The sequence below is a fragment of the Sprattus sprattus genome, assembly GCF_963457725.1.
Source record: "Sprattus sprattus genome assembly, chromosome: 5".
Lineage (NCBI taxonomy): Eukaryota > Metazoa > Chordata > Actinopteri > Clupeiformes > Clupeidae > Sprattus > Sprattus sprattus.
Window position 1 is genome coordinate 17532779 of NC_137924.1, and position 22828 is coordinate 17555606.

The following is a 22828-nucleotide window of genomic DNA, read 5'->3' on the forward strand; positions in this document are numbered from 1 at the left end:
GTTTCCGGGGGGGGGGGGGGGGGGGCAAATTGCCTTCGTAAATGGCGGCACGCTTGGGTGGGCAGAGAGTGCCTGATCAAAATGAGAGAGCGGGGCCTCCATCATGATCGCGGGGGAACAGACTCTGCCCTCGGAACACGAGGGGGACCACTGAACACGCCTTAAAAACAGGGCAGGCAGCGTTCAGGTCACCCGTGTGTGTGTACACACAGGACGCCTGACTGACCATCCCGAGGGGTCAAAGGTAAGCGACTAAATCAGAGTCTACGTTTTGATATCTTGAAATTTACATGACTATTAGAGCATTAATGGACAGGATTTGGAGTCTGTCAGGCGTGGGACCTGCACTAACGACACCAGTGGGCCACGGGCAGGGCCAGTCCATCAAGCAGGGGGAGAGAGTCGATTAGGACTGGGCTTTGGGGAAATGGCCAAAAGGATAGAGCAATGCTCTGATGAAGTACTGAACTGAGGTACAGTAATATGGAGCTGGAGGAGCAGACAAGGCCGTGCTATATAGTAGGGGAGAGAGTGTTTGGCTGAGGATGCCCATGACAGTGTGGAGGTGGAGGGTGGAGGGGGAGGTGGAGGTGGGCTCTGAGTCTTCCAGTTTGATTGGCCTTGTGCTGGTTTAGGATAGACTGCTCATGCCAGAAGACCTTCTCTCCCTCTCTGTCACATACACATTCAATATTCACTTTTGAAATCTTCTAAACAAATCATACATAGACACCTATGACAATACACCCACACATGAACTTGATCCACTCGTGTACTTGACTATTGCACACACACACACACACACACAAACATGCATGCCTGTGTATGCCCGCCTTCATACCTAAGGCCACACACACACACACACACACACACACACACACACACCAATGCAGAGAGACGCAGACAACCCAGCCCCTTTCGAGGACAGTAATTAAAAGCCAACCTTCCCTTGGATAAGAAGTCACTTGTATAATAGGCTTTGCCTTCATCTGTGAAAGTAGCCCTTAAACCCTATTTGCGGCTGGCAGCAGAGACAGGTTGTATGCGCCTGGTGCAATCTCTGGGCTCCGACCGTGACCCCGGCGGGAGGGACCTTCTGACGCGGGGGTGGAGTGTGGCTGCAGGCGCAGGAGGCGTGCAGAGGGACAGAGCCCTCCCATACTACCTGCTCACTCTCACGCTGGCCACTCAAGGCAACATGACACACAGTCAAGATGCAGTCAAGGCCAACACTCACACACACACACACACACACACACACACACACACACACACATGCGCACACACGCATGCACGCACACACACACGCACGCACGCACACACACACAAACGCACACACACACGCATGCACACACAAACGCACACACACACACACACACACACACATGCTCCAGCTCAGTGTGTATAAGCATCACATTTCCTTCCCAGCTCACACCGACTCACTGACTCAAGAAAACATGACATACACACGGTCACAGCCCAGGCTCACACACACTCAGACACACACACATGCCAGCCACACTTGCTCGCTCATTCACGTATTCTTTCTCTCTCTCTCTCTCACACCGACACACAAACACAGTGTTTACTGAGGCTGTGTTCTTCAGTGTGTGTGTGTGTGTGTGTGTGTGTGTGAATAGAGGGAAGAGAAGAAGGCGGCCCCATCGCGTACATCACACCACATGTCGAGAGCCCATGTGTCAGGCAGGCCGAGTAACGCAGTGAGTAATTACTCAAACATGGGCCACAGGCCCCCACTCACACTCACTCTCTCACACACTCACACACTCACACACTCACACAGGCACACAGGCACACACTCACACAGGCACACACTCACTCTCTCACACACTCACACAGGCACCAGCCACCTCTCTGCACCGGCATCATCTCGCTCCTGACATTGGCCTTCAAATTAAAAGAAAAGAACCCAAAAATATTCATAAAGGAAGCCCTGGCGAACTCATTCAAAGTTGGGGAAGAGGAACGGAAAAGGGTGCACACACACACACACACACACACACACACACACACACACACACACACACACACACACACACACACACACACACACACACACACACACACACACACACACACACACACACACACACACACACACAGCCTCTGGTTCTCTTTCCCGGCCTCTTAAAAAACTGCATTCCTCCTAGGTAAACAGAGGCTGTTTTTAATTAGATAGATGCAGAGCTCTGAGACGGTGACATGCAGGTCTCTGGCATGGCTGTGAGTTAAGGACTCCGGTGTGAACATGCAGCCTTCCGTTGTGTCATTCTTAATGTAAACAGATACTTAAATGTTTCCAACTAATGAGCAGAAGAGTCTACAAGAGCTGAGGGGGAAAAAATAATCGAGGAGTTGGACGGTGAAAACGAGTGTTAGAGAAAGACATGGAGAAGGAGAGAGAAGGAGTGAGCTTCAGATAGAGGCTGTATCACAAAGTAGAGAACCGAGACAGACAGACAGAGTGCACGTGTGTGTGTGTGTGTGTGTGTGTGTGTGTGTGGGGGGGGGGTGGTTGGGGGGTGGTAGGAGAGGAGAGCAGAGAGGAGGTGCTGTGTTTGTTTTCTTGCCTCTGGCTAATGAATTTACTAAAGTGCCAGGTGGATGCAAATCTGAGCGCCATCGCCTGGAGAGACACAAATTTCACAGCAGCTTCAGAAATTTTACATCAAATCCCTTAATGAAGGCCTGATTCGCAAAGAAAAACAGTGTGTGTAAGTGTGTGTGTTTGTGTGTGTGTGCTTGTGTTTGTGTGTGTGCGTGAGAGAGAGAAAGACACAAGCAGAGAGGTGAGAAGTGGAGCATTAAGACAACCCCCCCCCTCCTCCCCTCCCCTCTTTAGCCTCTCAAAAGCACAAGTACAAACCCAAATGGCTGTGTGTGTCGCTGGGCAGTCAACAGATTAACAACAAGGCCGTAAAGAGCTAACAGTCTGCTGGAGAGGCAAACACAGCCGGCCTGACCACTCTGGGGTGTCAGCAGCCCAGGCCCAAACAACACCCAAGCCCAGAGAGAGAGTCTCCAGTTTACTGTTTCACATTAGTGGACATTTTTACCCAAACTGAATTTGAATACATTATCTAAAGTCAAAAGACAGATGATTACAGCTGCAATTATAGCACTTTATCCTTACTTATTACACAGCATGGCTGAATTCCCTGCCGCGACGTGTTCTTTAGAATCAGACATTATTTTCTGCTACCCGAACACGGCGTTGTCCATTTTCACCTTTGGGACCATGACTACCACCATCGTGATCACCATCGTCCAGTTCTGAAGGTTATGGAGTCATGATCTAGGCACGACTACAGGACAACACTGTGCCACTGGAGCCACTGGGACTACAGCAGAGACGGCTAGCACTGGCACGCTTACCAGAGGAGGTTGGCAGTGCCAGGGACGAGCGGGCACAGGGAGCATGGAGGCCAGAAATGCCCTTCCTTCCCCGCCGAGGAGACAAGAGTTAGTCAGCGCTCAGACAAAATACTGGCCCCTTTACCGGGAGTGTGGAAAGAATGACATGGTGGAGCAATGTGCACTAACACACGTACACACGTAGACGTATCCACAGAAACACAGACACACACGCACGCACACACCTACAATCTATCCCACAAACATTACATAAAACTCTCCAGAATATATAACTTATTGTGCAGTTTGACCCGAATTTTCAAACCGTTTTAACCTGGCCAGGCACTGACCGAGGAAACGCAGCTCTGTGTTAGGTGGCCTGGGAGGCACAGATTAGCGTGGCCTCTCTGACAGGTGACCGGCGAGTCGACTGGTCCGGTGACACACGGGACAATGAAAGCCGCGGCTGAGCGGTGCTGCCACTGCCCCGAGGAACCAGAGGAGCTCATTGTGAACGCTCCCGTGTGATGTTTCAGCGGGGGCCGTTTCCTGTGCCCTCCGGCGAGCCGCGCGCTAATGACGGAAACTCAAGTTTGACTGACAGGGGGTCAGGCGCCGTGGCACAGCGCAGGCATTGTTTTGATTGGCATCAAAAAAATAAACATAAAAAATACCCAGAGCGGCACATTTAAGATGCCCACCATGCTCAAAAACTATGCCACTGTGCCACTGTTTCACAGCTCAGTGTTGTTATTGACCAGACCTGGCTACAAGACTCTACTCTACTGCTAACCCTTGGGGGGATGTTCGACTGCAAACGATGCAGCAGTAAACTGCTACTTCAAACAGGGGCCTTATCAACGACAAGCACTTTCTAGCAGCAGAAAGAGAGAGAGCAATAAAGTCTAGCTGCCGTTGTTGCTGCTGCTGTTGCTGCTGCTGCTGCTGCTTCTTCCACTCCTCCTGCACAGTCTACTGGGAGCCAGAAGAGGAACAGGGGCTAAAATGGTTTCAATTCAGACTAGCGAGGAACGGGGCTTCCTTACGTCCCACGTTCATTACTTCCTTCCTCCGATCTGCAGGAATGCCGTGTGTGGCTTTATGTACTGAAGTAAGTAGAAGAGTAAAGTGGGCGAGAGAGGGGGGGGGGGGGGGGGGTGTTTTGGAGGTTCGCACACAGTTGGCCCTCTACCTTTGTTCTGCCCCAGCCTTCCATGTGATCACAGACAACCAGGCCTGTAGGCTTGGGAGGGGAAATAAACTTTGTAGCCAAGGCTTAGAGAGAATCAGAGAATATGCCAGGCGCCAAGTGGGCCCTGCATACGGCAAAGGAAGACTTTCAGAGGAAGTGGAAGTGTCTAGATGTCTCAACGCTTTAAGAAGCACATCACAGGCGACCTATATGTCCTCACTCTGCCTCGAAGGTACTTCACTTGAACAGCTGAGGAAGGCAGTTGACATTCATCAGGTTTTCCAGAAACCTCGCATAATGCATTACAACTTCCTCTTCATCTTCTTTACATATCTCTGTATATTGGAATATTACTTATTTATTTATTTTTAATGCAATGTTTATGTATGAAAAGTTTAGTGCAATATTATTTGTGCTTTTTAGTTTTTTTGTTGTAGCATTACAGGATGGAACGCAAAAAAGGTACACTTCTCTCCTTCTATTAATAATTTAAAAAAATGTGTTGTCACGACCCCCTTAGCACTAAATTCCAAAATATATTCTGAAAATTTGTTCTGTGCCGAGCAAGCTCAGCAACCTCGACATCAAGCGTGCAGCGGGTAAATCGGTGGAACAAGAAGTCCCTCTCTCCAACTACGGCTGTATCCTGTATTTTCCAATTATCACCTTTTAAAAGGCCAGCTGGGTGCATTCCAAGCAGTCGGGGGCCATTCCATTTGCATTGCTCTGAGACAAAGTCATGCTCAAGTACTTCCATGCTGAAGTTCATTACAACTAGAAGGGGCCACACCATCATTACTTTTCATTATTTTTGGTAACAGGTCCTCTCAGGATATTGATCCAATCATCCAGAATCTGTGAACTATGACTTCAAATCAAAGTACCACATCAAGACGGTTATAATGGTCCAGGGAGAAAAATACTGGCACAAAGACATAAAACAGATTCTCATCTTTATATTATTATGATTATTATATTTATTATTATTACTATTATCATTATTATTATTATACCACACAATGTATGTATGACTCAGTATTCAGTTTCTTTTTCGTCTTCTAATTGTTGAGTATTTTTGAATCATTGCATTTGAAATAACAGGAAAGTATGTTCATTGAGTTTTTATAACAATCAATTCATTATGCGTGTGGAGTCATTACCAGTTCATTACACAGTGCTTGGAGTAGTGCATCACCGTTTGCCTAACAACTGAACCGGCGACAGCCCAGGGTGTTTACGGTGCTCCTCCTCTATCTAGTGTAAACTCCATGTTTGATTTTCTCTCTCCCTCCCTCTCTCCCTCCCTCCCATCCTCCCTCTCTCTCTCTCTCCCTTGCCTTCTCCCCATCTCCCTCTGTAGTGCATATAGCAGCATTTAGCTGTGAATTAATTTTCATGTTTAGATATACCCTGCTGTGGTGCGATTCTGCTGGTGCATAATAAAAATCTGCAACACTACATATGGTCTGATTGGCCTTGTGGGTATTTTCGCAGCGTTGTGCTGTATCTGGGTGTGTGGTACCAAAGGCAAAGAGAGGAGGGGGGGAGTGAGGAGGGGAGCTTACGGAAAAAAGCCAACAGAAGCACAAAGACGAGGACATGACAACTCTAGGGCTACATAATGGCACATCAAACGGTAAAACCGCAAGACACAGTGGAAAAAAAACGTTCAACAATGGGGCATAATCACCATCCATTTTTTGTCTCTTTTTTTAAGCTGCAGAAAAGGAATATCTGAATTATGAGGCACACACATGGGTGAGTATAGAGAGTGTCTGTGTGTGTGTGTGTGTGTGTGTGTGTGTGTGTGTGTGTTTGTTGGAAAGGAGGGGGATTCGGTCGAAAATCGGGGGGAGGACCCAAAACATTCCCGTCTGCGCCTCCTTCACAGTGTCGCGCTCCCTGATCCGTCCAGACGGCCCCAGGGAGGAGTGGAGCAGAGAAGTGTGAGGAGAGAGAGAGACAGAAAGAGAGAGAGAGAGAGAGAAAGAGAGAGAGAGAAAGAGAGAGACAGGGAGACAGAGGGGCAGGCCTTGGGGGTGGAAGGGAAGCAGGGAGGGACACACACCCACGGTCGCACCAGCAGCCCCTTAATGCGCTGTGTCTAATGCTCCTATTTAGGGGCATGGGCGGCCAACAGTGCGTGCACTCAGGTCCTTTCGGGGGAAAGAACATGGCTATCACCTATCCCAACAGCTGTGGCCCTGAAGGGTAAACAAAAGGCCACAGGAAGTAGCGCTTCACTGCCGCTGCCGGACCGCTAACAGGCATGGGGACGTGGTCTGTGGCACCAGCTACCGCTGCCTGGCAGGCACCACCACCACCGCCACCACCACCACCGCTGCACCGCCTCTGTGCCAGTCGCACGAGCACAGCCACCAGTCCCGCTGAAAAACACACTCCCTGTCTGACAGGAGCCCAGCCAAAACGCCCACAACCATGCAGGCAGTCAGGACCAAAAGAAAAGACAAAAATAAAAAAAAATAAAAACTGCCCATTTTTGTTTTGTAGCAGCAGTGGGATGGCACATTATAACAACAGTAGCACTTTTTCTTTTTGGTCCAACTACATGAAACATAGAGAAAAGCCCCCCAATGTTTTTTTGGCCAATTCAGGTTTTTTCTCTCTCTTTTTTTCGGTGTGTAGGGGGGGTTGATGGGGCTGGGGGGAGCCTTTATTGGCAAACCCCTGCGACGGCATTTTTGTCAATCGGACTGATCAAAGCCCAAGCCAACTGGACAAACCAGGGACCGGTGGGCCAAGCCAGTCCAGGAATTAAAGGCAGGAGGAAAAAAGGGTCTGGTCTCCAAAGGCTTTAGTGCCTCTCGCGGGTTGTCACATTCAAATGACCTGGCCTGTGCCTCAGATGTCTCCGTAATCATGCCCCCTTTTCATGCTGCCTCAATTGAAATCCACTCGGAAGAGACACTCTCCGTAAAATAAAAGACACAAACAATAAAAACTAGCCTTATTAATTAATGAAACAAGTAAATATGCAAAGCCCAGCGCTTTCCTGACGGACTGGTTCCACCATGAGTTATGTCTGGCTGCTGGGAAGGACTGAGGCCATTTAGCCATAATTTGAAGAAACCAAATAAAATGGACAAGCAAAAGTGATAGAAATGACTTGCCCTGATGCCAGAACACCGTCACGTTTTGGCTTTGACAATATTTGAGATTATAGAAAAATCGTCAATCAATCCATCTAAGATCACAGAGATCAACACACAAACATAGACACGCACACACAAACAAAGACCTTGTTTTAATATGTCTTTAGCCTAAATGACAGTCTCCTAAATACCCTAGATAATAGTTGATAAATGCAAATACGTCTGGCAAACAATCATTTAACAGCTAGGGACATTTTTGATAAACAGGGCTCTACTGGGACCATTTACAAAGGTGTTCAAATTATTCACGTTCTGGTCTCACTGAAACAAACTCACAGAATAATGAGCTCTTTGTTGGCACATCAGCTTTTAGGTGATAATTAGATTAAAACTACACTATTAGGACAAAAGTGGAGTTTTGATTTTTTTTTTCCCCAGATGGACGTCTACAATTCCTTGATTAAAGGTAGGGGTAGGCGATTTATTTTAGAAGCATTTATAGTTCTTGAAATTGTCTTCACACCCTGACAGCATGTCAAATGCTCTGACAATACAAATAAAAATTCAAAAATCTGTCGCAGGCCTGTAAAAACCTGCCCAATCATTTCATTCGGGAACACCTGGTTTGTTTTTAAAAAGGAATTTGTTATTTATTTGTTAATTAATTTGTTATTGCATGTTATATGCAAGTGTCGATTAAGGGTATTTATCTTTTGTTAGAGAGAAATAGAGAGAGAGAGAGAGAGAGAGAGAGACAGAGGGCAGGCCTTGGGGGTGGAAGGGAAGCGGGGAGGGACACACACCCAAACCCTTTATTGGGTTTGAACGGGACATTTTACAAATGTGGTGATGTAGTTCATTTGTATGTCTTTACTGTTGTAAGAATGGAAATGGTTGGTTACGGTAGTTGGTTATGGTAAGGGATGGCGACAACTCACTGTGCGCTCCTCTCCTATGCTCTCTCTCGTTGACTCGTCTTCCAGCAGTAGTCAGACAGTGCGGGTTTATGTGTTTTGGAGGAGTGGCTTTAGAGGGGTCTGAAGGAAAGGGGCTGGGATTTTTTTGGTTGCATATTTTCACAATTTATTTTACATTCTCATTTAGACCAGCCATCATGCTGTATTTCCCACATGTTAACACAAACGAAGCATTAGATAGAGAATAGCTTTGCTCACACACCGGCATCGTGTGGATGTCAACGTTTAAAGCTATTTGGATGAATTGTGCTTGGAGATATTAGAGAATGAAACTCTTCTCCCAACACACACATTGTAGAGCTCAATTTCAAGAGTAACAATGACCACAGTTGATGATGGAACGGGACGGTTTGTCTTGGCGTCCATTTCAATAGGGTCGGTTTGTTGTGAAATGGAAAAGGATAATATTTGGAATTCCACTTCTGGCAAAATAGGAAAAACTGTCCGTGGGAGGAACTTCCCCTATGATACCCCTGTGTCCTGCACTACGCACGTCAAGGGAGAGCAAATGGACGCTTAAAAATATTCCCCCCTCGTGTTTAAAACGATGACATCAAACATGCCTGGTCTCAGAGTCCCCAGAGGAGAGTGAAGCTGGTGTGGTTTGGCTAGTGTAAGACCTTCCTGGACCCCACTGGTCAGATCTACCAAAGGTGACTAAAAGACAACGATCACAGATCACACGATCTGGCCAGAACTAAGCAGTTACGCAGCACCACCCAGATTACAGAAACAACAGAGAGAGAGAAAGAGAGAGAGAGAGAGAGGGAGAGAGAGAGGGAGAATCAAGCTCAGCACACATAATGGCTGATCAAAGCAGGCACTTCACAGGGGCAGGGGTGCGTTCCTCTGATATGAGGCCGATTGTTCGTGCAGAGGGCTGAGGCCTGGTGATCAATGACAATCCTTCATCAGTGTGTGCACTACTTAAAACAAAGACTCCGCATTTCAGACAAACATTTATCTTTTAAACCTACTACAATACACTGATCTGATCTGGCAAAGCCAAAAAGGCTACAGCTTGCGATTTGAGGTCATAATGGCATTACAGCAACAAGTTGCAATAATCTAAAATCAAATCAAAATAAACATTTGAAACATCTGGTGCCGGATACAACTCTTTGATTGGTTTATGAATTAGTTGTAATTCTTTTTGTTATCTTCATTTTTATTATCAAGGGATATGAGAGTCCGTGCAGACAGCATGCATAGCCGTTATGATGTTGTCCCAGGGTAACACTGCATAAGGAGAGTACTAGAGAGGTAAACAGAGATCTGTTCTACGCTATCCATACTAAAATAAAGCTGTTTGTGGATTGTGATATGATCAGTGCTCTGTGTCATACACTCTAATTGGTATAATTTTGTGATCACATATTATGTCCCCAGGAAAGCTGCTTTGATTTTAGTTTTATTGATAAAGTTTACATTCAGTGAAACCAGTTCCACATTCTGCACAGTGAAATGATTTGGTTATTTGAGTAGTCATCCAATAGTCAATCATAAGCGTTAAACCAACAGAAGATCTTTTCTTAATCTTTAACATGATATAATATGATATAATATAATGCATGTCAAAATAATATAGGCTTCTGAATCCATCCCTAGAGTGCCAACACACACACACACACACACACACAGATTTTCTAAGACATCTGTGAATACATCTGCAATAGAGTGTGACACAGTGACACATGAAATGATGCCTGTAAGCTTTGCAAACAGAAAAAAGGCCCACAGGCCTTCACTCAACCATGTGAAGGAATCACTGTGAAAACCCACCAGCATTACTTAGACTAATCGTCGGCACACAGACGGTCGCAGATGTACCAGTGTGTGTGTGTGCGTGTGTGTGTGTGTTCGTGCGTGTGTGTGTATCGGAGGGGGAAAAGCAGGGAAGGAGAGAGAGAGAGGGAGAGAGAGAGAGGGAGTGAGAGAGAGAAGGAGAGAGGGCGCTGATGAGCTGGTGAGCTGCGTGTCCTCGTAGCGACCTGTCACCGAGTGGTCACCTGGGAGATTAGACGGCTAACGTGGCACACAGGGAAAACACAAACAACGTGCATCACCAGCACACCTCGGCGCGGCGCGCACCGGGTCATCCTGAGGGCAGCCACTAGAGGAATAGTAGGCTACTCTTAATCACTCTCTTTCTCACACACACACACACACACACACACACACACACACACACACACACACAGTGTTAGGCTACAAGTACACATTTATCACAGTTTTGCCAATATTCTTCGATTGCTATCGTCACACCTGTATTATGCAAGAACACAAGCCCACTTGCACACACTCATGCATACACACACATACACTCATTCACATTAAAATCCACATCCACCCATACCGCCGTGGTTTTACACACAGACGCACACACCCACACACCCACACACACACACACACACACACACACACACAGGCAGGCAGGCATGCCTAAGCGTCTAGTCCTGTCTCTGTCCCACAGCCCTCTCAGTGCCTAACTAACTCCCCTGGCCTGAGCTGGTGATTAAAGCTGACACCAGGATAAGCCCTGCGTCAACACGGCCACGGCACACTACACCACGCCATGCCACGCGCACCACTCCACACTACACACTCCCCGTCGCCTTTAGAAACCATCACACGTAAACAAAACACCCGCCCTTTCAGAGAGGACAGGAAAAAGCTGAGGGGCGGTAAAGGTTAGTGGCTCTTTAGCAATCTGGTGAGAGAAACAAGCTTCCCTTCTCTTTTTTCTCTTTCCTTCTTTCCATCTTCTTCTTCTTTGAAACTTGAACAAAAGTGGTCTTATTTTCCCCACTTCCCTCTTTCACTCACACACTCACCTCACCCACGACACCCCACCCCACCCCACCCCCCTGTTTTGGGCAGGAGCCATTCGAGGCAATGGCTGAGCCACTTCAGCCTTAGGGTTAAGTCACTAGTAGAAATGAGATTAGGGGGAATTGGAATGCCAGAGTGATCCGTCATTCAGAGACAGCCCAGAAGAAAAGACCCTCTTAGGCAAGTGGGAGGGTTTTATATAGCCCGAGCGCTTTGATTAGAGCCGTCCTTAACCGCATCCGATGAGTAAGGCCATTCCACCCGCGCATTTTACTGCCGCGCCGCTGACCTCTTCCTGTCTTCGTGTAAATAGGTGACGTGTCTTTAATGGTGCCCTGGCAAGAAAGGGCCCCACTCATGGGAAAGCAACATTCCCCAGTAACAAAGTGTACCCCCCCCTCCCTTTTTTCATTAGTGTACGTCAGACAGACAGAAAAGAAAAGCTTTTTAAGACCCCCAAAACGTCAGAATTCATGAGCGACCCTTTAGCTAAGGTAAACCGCATGGCGTCAAAACAAAGATTAGGGGCCAGACTTGCAGTGCACTTTCACTGTAAGGAGAAAGAGTGCAGACGACTTGTGACAGTTGTTTCCAGTTTTCGAAGGGGAGGGGAAAAAATGCCCATCATAAAGCCGGGCATAGGAAACAGGATAAGGCGTCTCGGCCAAAGCTGTAAAAAAAAAAAAAAGTAGAAAAAAGGAAGAAAAAAAAAGGCCTCTGTGGGAACTTGAAAGCATAGACAACTGAAGTCAAGGGGGTTGCCATCTGGAAACAATAAACAAACAAACAAGGAAGGGGTTGGGGTGGAGGGGGAGCCCAAACACAAACACAATGAAGGGAAAATGTTAGGCTGATGGGCACAACCACCCATGGCACAGGCCTTAGTGCACGCACACACACACACACACACACACACACACACACACACACACACGTACATACAACACGCATCATTAGTGAAAAGTGATGTGTTCACACAGACACCTGTCCTTCGGGAGCAGGGGGAGATGTCTTTGGAAAGCGAGCAGGGACGGGCACCGTTCCCTGAGGACTCTCTGCTTCCCTCCTCTCCTCTCCTCTCCTCTCCACAACTGCTGTGTTGCTGTGTGTGGTTGCCTCCAAGCCTCTTGCTAATGAGCTACAAGCGCTACCGGGGGGTTGGGGTGGTGGGGGGGTACGTTGGGGAGGCAAAGGGGGTCCGCTGCTAAACTGCAACGTGACGAAGGGGGCCCCCATAACACACCCCATTAAAGGGGCTAAGTAAACAGCCCTGCCTGGCTGGCTGGCTGACTCCTCCGCTCCCAAGCACCCTTGCTAATGCGAAGACCCTCCACCACCACTCTACTCAGACTCCACTGACGCAGGAAGTGACATCACAAGAGGGCCGGAGAGGAAGAGAGTGCAGGCCCCAGAGGACAGAAGTGAGAACGTTTAAAGGAGGCGCGGAGGAGAGGGCAGGAGGGACAGGAGGCGGCCAGGTGACAGCTGGGAGGTAAAACCCAGACCAGGAGTGGGTGAGCAGTTTGGAGAGGGATTACTGAGAGGAAAATGGCAGGCAGGCCAGCAGGAAGACAGACAAACAGACAGAAAGACACAGACAGACAGACAGACAGACAGACAGACAGACAGACAGACAGACAGAGACAGAGACAGAGGCTGTGTTTTTGACCTTGACTGATGGAGTAGCGAGACAGCAGTCTGCCCCGTGTTGTTTTGGTAAAGTGCCCCTCTTAACCATTTAGCTGGTGCCACCAAAGATATTCCTAGAGCCGAGATTTAAAACACACACACGTACACACACACGTACACACACACACACACACACACACAAAGCCACACAACAGACAGTAATCAAGACCCTTCATCAATTTTTAACAATTCATGAATTCACTTATTTATATATTCAATATATTCCCCACATCGAAATTTAACATTTGAGTTAATACATTGTCCTGTCAGTGATGTAGAGTGAAGTACTGAACAAATATGACAATGTGCAGTCAAATATGATATAAATATCATGGAGTACAAATCTAATCGATCTTGAGAAACAGGATATTAAAGCCAGCAGATTTTAGTCTTAAAAAAAGTGGAATGGAATATCAAAGCCTCAACAGCTTTGGCATAACGAGCATGGCCAGGCGGTGTGTCTGCTTTGAATTTTGGCTATTTACTAGACTCTGTGGGAGAGAAGAGCCTCGAACCAATATGAAAATTACCAAAGCATTTATAGACGCTGCTACCACTGTTGGACAAAAAGCATAAACCACTCTGTAATACTCCGAGCGCATGTTGTGTGCCCACTCGTAAACACAGAAACCTCTTTCCTCTCGAAATCCAACACGCCTCTAAGCTCCGGCTGGCACCGCCACAACGGCGAGCAATCTGTGTAAGCCAGCGCCACCTACTGGCGACCTTGGGCGCATTGCAGTATCTCCTGCCGAGCTCCATGCATCACGACCCCGCTCAGTTCCAAAGCTAATGACAAGCTCTGAAACGGCGCAGGGCCTGGTCGAACCTAGCAGGCAGACAGAGAGGGGAGCTGTGGCCATCCTCAAGGCGGTAGTAAGCCATTAACATATGCACCACCCTGGGCAATCAACAGGCATTATTGACTCCACTCCTCTTATTGCCTATATTCATTTTATATTTAATTGTCACCCGCTATTAATATTGTTTTTCTGTTCATGACCTATGTTATATACTTCCCTAAATACAAATAAACAGCATATCTGAAACTGTTCGGATGGAATAGAATTATTGTGAAACAGCTGTAAAACAGTGTTTTTCACATGGTCAGTGTAGAGAATAGAAATACAATGACTGCACTTCTTGGTCAGTTGTCCAATACATTTCAGATATTTAGGCCTAAAGAAGTCCAAATTCTATACAATTAAAAACATTATATTTAATCTTTAAAGAACCTTATATCATGTTTAATTATAATTGTATAAAGAAAATTAGTAAACTAGATATACAAAGTAATAATACATTTAACACACAGAAATACTGACAGAAAGAGCGACAGTATCTAATAGACAAAATGCAAAATTTCCAAAGCATAATTTCTGACCTTATATGATGAACACACAGTACTACATTACACAGGGCGACTGAGATCCATCCCTACTGCAGGCTTCTAGAGTAAGAACCCCTTACGCCTCAGCAGAGAACACTGCCAACACTGACACCATGGGGCAGCATTCTGAACTGCTACTATCTCCATTTACTCCATCGCAACTACCTAACCAAAATAAATAAACAAACAAACAAATCCCGTCCACTACACATCACTGTTACTAGAAAAAATCACATCATCCAGCCCCCAAAACAAGTGATAGCGAGTTTCTGCTGTAATGGCCGACTCTGCGATGCGATGCATTAGGGTGATGTATAAGACAGGAAGTGCTGTGCGGTTACACGACGACCTGGCATGGACAGCCTCTCTCCCAGCAGACGTGGGCCTGGCCCAGGTGCCTTGTGGGAGTCCTGTCATGAGTGTGAGTGAGTAAGTATGGCACGGACCGAAGCTGCTAATAGCATCCAGCCCACACACTGCCTGCCTGCCTGCCTCCGACTGAACTTGCAGCCACGGGCACGAACACACATGCACGCACACACACACACACACACACACAGCCTCTCAATGCTCTTTCTCAGCAGCAGACAGCAGCAGATTTTTCCACTACGGCCACGGAAAAGGGCTGTCCAAGCTCCAAAAGAGCCTAATAAACTATTTCAAGGGGAAGGGATTAATACATTGATAGTTAAACAAAGTTCCGTCCATCAGCAACTGGAAGACTTGGCTTTTGCAAATCTGTAAAAAATTATTATAACTGTGATTTACTGCATGTCATTATCAAGTGTGTTCACAGTAAAGCAGAGAATGTATTAATGGCAACAAGCAAAAGTTACTGCATATGCCCTTGACAAAAATTTGGTATATTTATTTTATTTTAGATGTTCCAGAATATAAATAATTTCATTGGATTATTCTCACGAGCTGCCAGGGATTTTATTGTTTCTTTTATCTGTTTTAGGATAATATTTTAAGTAACCTCCATGTGAAGAAATCTCAAACTCCCATTCGCCCAGCTTTTTGTTATGTTTAAAAACACGGCCTATTCCCTGTCCTGTTCGTTTAATCCCAACAACACGCTCAATCTTGAAACCACACGGGTCCCCCCCTCCACTTGCCAGGGCACTGGCAGGCTGGCTGGCTGCAGAACAGGATTCCTTTGTTGCATTGTTCACACATTCCTCAAAGGCCCTGTGTGTTTGTACAGATGCGATCCCATGCGCTGTCTGAGGAACCGTTCCCCGGGCCAAGACGTTCCGTTGATCAAAGTGTTTAATGCGAGAGAGCTGAGGCACTTGTTTGGGTGGTGTTTTTTTTTTTTTTTTGGAGGAGGGTGGGGGGCGTGTGTCTGTGTGAGTGTGTGTGTGTGTGTGTGTGTGTGTGTGTGTGTGGTGGTGGTGTAGTGGGGGGGGGTCTGTGGGGTTTCTTCAGGGGCACAAATCCCCCCCATCTGTTGACCGTATGGATCTTCTCAGTTACCTCTGGGACAAGTGCAGCCCTCACTGCCATCTCTCTCTAACTCACTCTCTCTGCACTAGTTTACACAGCTGGCCCACAATCCTGTTACCAGCGCTTTGTTTTGGACCAGCAACATGTGTTAACTTAATGCTCTGTAACAAATTTCAAAGGCAAGCTTAGAAAGGGTCAACAACAGGTAATAGACCGATTTATTGATGCACCGGGTCGACGGAGAAATGAGAAGGAAAGGGGGGAAAAAAGGATGAGAAGAAGAAACTTCTTGGAACAGTGATGTTGCCTTTTTGGGACGTTGTAATAATAAATGTTAAGCCCAGACCTCATACACTTTTCATGGGTATTGAAACCTAGATATGGGATGGTCTTTGATTAAGGCTAAATTAGTTTTCTTCACATCAAAATAATAGTTCAAGTTGGCTTGATTCATTGACTGTGAGACACCATACATATGGAAAAAGAAAATAATAATAAAATTAAAAAAATAATTCCAGCACTAGCCCTAGGTTTTCCTCCTGTGACAAATCTGGCAGTAGCATTTGGTTCCAGAGGAGCTCAGCTCAGGTTGTTTTTTCTGGCTAAACTGGATTAAGGCCACACACACACCTCACTGCCAGCCACCCGCACCAATCAACGTGGAAATGAGTTGTCAACACATCCCTGTTTGCTCAGCAGCCATTTATTTTTCTATGGGATGCCGATGGGCTCCACACAGCCACCAGCCACCAGATGAATGGGGGGGGGGTTCGCTTTGAACATTTAAAAAGATCCTTTTCCTCCTCCTCCCAAAACCAGCTCCCCGACACACACACACACACACACACACACACACACACACACACACACACACACACACACACACACACACACACACACACACACACACACACACACACACACACACACACACACACACACACACACACATACACACACACACACACACACACATCCTCTCCAGTTGTCGTGGTTTAGGAAATGTCACAGTCTTTAGAAACAACAAGGACACAACTCATTTAGCATTGTAACCTCAAACACAATCAGATGCACTGAACCAACGTTACATTAACTCAAGAAAAAAATGAATGCTCAAACGAGGATATGCCATTTTCCATTGTTTCACTTTTGAATTTTTTGAATTTGTTTTAATTTAATGAAATAATTGTATTGAATTATGCAAGGCAAGACATGTCAATTGGATGAATAGTTAATAATGATGTTAACAACAACAACAATAATAATAACATTAATCATCCTCATTCTTATAACACACACATATAACATATAAAACTGTCATAAAAAAGACCCATGGTCAAGGAAGGCCATCAGGAAATCCACATAGCGCAACCAACCAAAACCATTTTAGAGTCTGGTCAGTGCATACTGGGTTTGTCGGAAATTAATCTCTGATTTATGCTACTTCTTTCAAAAACTCAGCCTTTACTTCCGCCACTGGCCTTTGTGCAGTTCCCCTTAATTGAAACCGTTATAGTGGTGGCATTACCCTGGAGATTTTATAACCTGTGTTGTAAAGCCTTGGCAGACCCAGAAAAGGGGAAACTGCCCATTAACTTATGAGGCCCAGGCCTTGGCTGGGTAATTGACATCCTCTGAGCTACTTTCATCACTTGTCCACATCATGGCAGCACTCAATGTTTCCTCTAGGATGCTGTTGCATCCCTGACACTGGGGTGTTTCTGACAAACCACAGTCTGCTGCCAAAGAAGTTGCTCTAGGCAACTCTGTAAAACACATACTCACACACTTGCACACACTTGCACACACTCACACACACACACACACACACACACACACACACACACAGACAGACACAGACACAGACACAGACACACTCACACTCACAGACACACACAGAGTGAGGTGGAGAGAGAGGGAGCTCTGAATGGGCAAATATAGGCAAGCTTACCTAGTATACAAATGTGAAATGCAGTGCACCTTAAAAATATCTCTAAATGACACTGTATGATGTTAAATACATTTCACTACAGTTTAAAAATACCACATTTCTCCCGATGGTGATAATGAGGTAGCCTGGTGACACCAGCCTACGTATTTCCGCCTGAATTGATTTCAAGCTCATACTCAGTCTGGCCCAACCCCATTGACAATCGTCTCCAGAACTCCAAATTTTGCAGGACCAATCAGCGAACAGTTCAGAGCTGTGACGCAAAACTCGCCTTGGAGGAAAAGACACGAAAAGCTATCGGAAAAGTTGTCTCAACTCTCGAGAACATCAGAAAATTAAAAGGAGAACAAGAGTATTTTCTTGTAAGTTTTATGATTGGAAAGGACGTCGTAGCTCTTCTCCCAACTGGCTTTGGGAAGAGTTTAATCTACCGAATGCTTACTAAACGTTGCTGATTGGTTATGGGAACTCCAATGATTTTAAACCTCAAGATAAGCACCCGCCCATCTCGGAAACCAAAATGCATTGGGTTGGCCCAGACTGAAAGACGGAATGAAATGGAGTCACAGGCTGGTAATGGCCAGGCTAATAATGAGGGTGGCTTTAATAAATCATACATCACACACAGACACACACACACACACACACACACACACACACACACACACAGCCTTCTGGCAGTGTGCTGAAAAACCAAAGCACTACAACTGTCACTGGGACACCTCACACTCAGACTCAGACACAAACACACACACCGAACACACACACACAGACGCACACACACTCAGATATGCAGATATGACGGGCCTTGGCGTGACAGTCACTTCACACTGCAGATGAAGCCAGGCCATCAGAGCACCGCCTCTGGATAGTCATCTGCCTTAAATTAAACCCACCTGGCACCCTGGCCTGATGACCAATATGGACACATTACTGGGACCCTTAAACCATGCCTCCATTGTAATTGACATTTAAACTGTTTGAAGTCCCTCATTAAGTCCCTGAAGATGAATTAGGCACAGATGCCCAGCCTTAACTAAGTACAGTATGATTGCTGTACATGCCGCAGAGGGACCTCACTACTGTTCACTAAGAACACATAAGGTATCTGAAAAATAAATATGACATTCAAGCAACTCCAATGATTTACAGACAGGCCTTCTTCTTGAAGTATATATTTATAAAGTTCATTCAAATTATGTTAATACAGTTTAACATTAGAATTGGCCCTCCACACTTTTTTAAAACACTGAAGAAACAATAATTAATTTGAATAGCTTCTGTACTAACATCTATGATTGTTGGCCTACAAATTAGGATAGTCAGAGTTGCAATGTAAATACTAATATAAATATCATGAGTAACAAAACGTTAGTAGGCTAGTTATTTACTTGGTAATGTGTTTAACGTTCTTCCTCGTATAGTCTTAATTCTAAATTTGCTCATTTTGACTGACATATCTGTAAACACTGCAATAAAAGTATTAATTGCTAACTAATATCTCTGACAAAAATAATAATAATACAAAATTACGATACATTTTCTCCAAACGCATAGCCAGACCAAACTCCTAACAGCTGCAGTGAAATAGCAACCCAAAACACAATAAATATTTACTTAAAACAGTCTACTCTCTTTCAGGATCTTCGGTAGGCTGATATTAAGTTAGTATAACGTTTTCGGGGCGACATCCACCGACAATGGTCAAGCGTTTGACGATTAAATGCAAGTTTAGAAGGGCCTACTAATCATTTTGTGGGCTGTGACAACTGCGATTGGAGGTCAGCTGGGGACAATTTGGCTGCGCATTATTACTCCACTAACCTACAAATCGACACGACCACGTCTAGCGACGTACAGATCACTTCCGTCAGTGCAACATTGTAGTAACATTTGCTTGCCAACAAGGCTCAAGTGGGAAAACGTGCTATGGTGAATGCCAGTGTGAAAATTCCTAATGACAGCGCCGATTTTATGAATGAATTCGGCATATGCAACATTTGTACACGCGTTCATTTTGAACGCACAGTTACAACTTGGCATGCAGCATGGTCAATGGGCAAAGAGTTGACAGGACAATTCCAATGTCAGTTCAGGCGTCAGGTGTTAGCCATATGGCTAACAACAACATAGCCAAAAACCTGAACAGCCCGACGTCACAGCAAATCAGTTTACATATTCGCACTTATATTCGGCGGTTGTTTCTGTTTTCTGTCGAAAGAGAATAGCATTCTACTGTAGCCTACAGAGTAGGTGAAAATGTTCAACTTACTGCACAACACCCTTCCTGAAAGCTCTGGCTATGCAGTGCGCCATGTTTCCACGATTCACCGACGCTGAAAAATAATTGGCCGACAGCCTTCGCCCTGCTCTTTAGCGGACTTTCGATTGGCTTAAAATAAAAAGGGGAGTAACCTTACCCGCGTGGTGGTTAATTTAAAGGTATGCAATGGGTTTATTTGTACTGTTTAAATAGACTTTTGTCATACTAATAATTGAATTTCCCTTGAACAAAAATATATATATATATACATTTAAATTGAATTACCTAAAAAAAAAAGAATGAAAAATACTGGGATCGGATGTCCAAAGGATAGCGTGCAAATGAACACACGCACACATGCGTGCTTACACAAGCACACACACACGCACACACACACATACGTCACAAGGATACAACCATAATGAATGGGTTCTGCATGATGATCCTTCTTGTCAGTCCGGTGAGCTGCCTCTGCCGATAGGGAAAGAAGGAGTGGAGAGGCACCGCGACAGAGCACACCAGGGGCGGCCACACAGCAGAGGCGAATTACCACTGCCACCATCAGCCAGGTCCAAGTGTGCCTAACAAATGACACGCAATTTTTGCCATGATTAAGTCAGCAGGGGACTCTCTCCAAATGTCAGGATTCAGAAGCCAGTTCTTTTTGCCATGCATTAGCCATGTGCCAGCAATAGTATGGCAAGACTGCTTGCAGTGTGGCTAGCTAACCTTGACTTTGGTTTGGTTGATAGTAAAACATGGAAAAAAGGAGTTACATAGTTTTGAAGTCATGTCAATTGTAGATATAGGTGTTAATATATAATATGTTGACATGCCTTCTTGAGGTTTGTTTATGTGTGTGTGTGTGTGTGACAATGAAGATCCCATATAATCATAAACCATTGCAGAAGCAAAAGCAATTGTTCAGATTTTTTTGGAACACTTGTACACATTTTTAAGCTGCCCTCTGTACCATATGAGCTAGAACCAAATTGTCTCGGGCGAAAATCTGAACCTGATATTGTGCCCTGTTGACCTCAAAAGGAATGGGGTATGACACTGTATCTTAATGAACAACAGCTATTCAAGCACTCCGCCACCACTGGTACCTCCATTACCGCCGGTGCCTCCAAATAAATGCATGAAACTGTTTGGGCAGCTGTGAGATCATTGGGTTCAAATGGGGCCTGCTGTGCTCCAGGCCTGCTGACAAGCCCGCCCTCTCCCTCTGTCCCTCTCTCTCCATCACGGCCCTGCTTTACAAAGTATTATTGTCTGCCTGTCATCCACGATTGACCCATCACTCGCTATCAAGACGTACACAGTTTCTCATCACCCGACGGCTGAGAATGAATGCATTTTTTATTTCACAATAGTTGAATACGGGTTGCTATATTTGCTGTCAGTGATCATGGTCTCCTGCCCAATAGTACCGGTTTTATGTGTGTTATTATTAGTATTACAGCTTAATGCAAAAAGAAATTGGGCAATTTGGATTTCATATTGTAATTCAACACATGTAGTCATTATTGGCCCTTTTTTGTCTACAGGTGTGGAGTGGTGGCACATCATTTTTCATATAAAGCACATGCGATATAGTTTAAAAAGATTCCACTCGTGGGTTACTTGGAAACTGCCCCCTTCTTATTTTCCTCCCCCTCCTGCCTTTTCATCAAACACAATTGTTGTCTGCTAATCCAGTTTTGATAGCATTTGGCACACTTTCTTTGGATCACAGCAAGATGCTCGACTTCTATTCGGGTTTCCCTTAGGAACCATGGGGGCCTGAGAAAGAAGCCAGAGAGTGCCTGCGCCAAAGAGGGGGCCCGCACTGTCTGATTTAAGTCAGTCAAAGCCACAGACACTGGAGCTGAATTTCAATCTTTTTTATTATCATTATTATTACTGTGGGTCGGGATCGATACACAACATTGCATAATTTCACTGCCAGTCTGTGACTTGGATGGCATTAAATGACCCGCTCTGTAAAAAAAGAGCTGAATATTAAATTTGATGTGAAAATACATCTTTTTAGCTGGCCTGCCTTTGTCCCCCTGTCGTACTCCCTGATACAAATGGACAATGCATCACCATGGTTTGATGTCTCTGAAGTCTGGGGCTCATTAAAAATCTTGAAATGGAGCCAGGAAGGGAGGAAGAGATGAAAAGGAGTATAAAAGGATGACAAAAATTTATGGATGGCAAGTCACCACCTCTCCCTGGCATTTATAATAAACAAATGGTTTCTCTTTCCAATTTAAATTTCTCATTATACTGTGACTTTTTGAAAATGTGTTTTGATTTACCAATATTTTATCAGTAAAACTGTATAATTGATTAGATTTACATGGTTCTGATTTTAATACTGATCGTTTTCCAAAAATAAAAGACTGAGGGGCGGGGTGGGGGGCAAAGCAGAACTCCTGAGGCCTATTTACATAAAACAAACGCACATATCAAATATCAAACACAGGAAATACAGAATAATTGCCTAAAAAAACCATACAATCAGTTTTCATTTATTTTGTTGAAAGCGTTCTTGAAGAGGCTCCAAAATGTGAACAGACACACTTCCTGGATATCACAAAGCTGCCATC

At 45.3% G+C, this 22828-nt stretch overlaps 1 protein-coding gene across 1 annotated transcript in view; it reads right to left on the bottom strand.

Annotated features, from left to right (window-relative positions):
* Positions 1-20294, bottom strand: part of clybl (citrate lyase beta like) — a 70563-nt gene extending 50269 nt beyond the window's left edge. The window contains exon 1 of the mRNA XM_080838696.1: positions 20241-20294. Within this exon, the coding sequence (XP_080694822.1) occupies positions 20241-20284 (44 nt within the window). The 5' untranslated portion in view covers positions 20285-20294. The remainder of the gene's footprint in view (positions 1-20240) is intronic.
* Positions 20295-22828: the final 2534 nt, after the last annotated feature.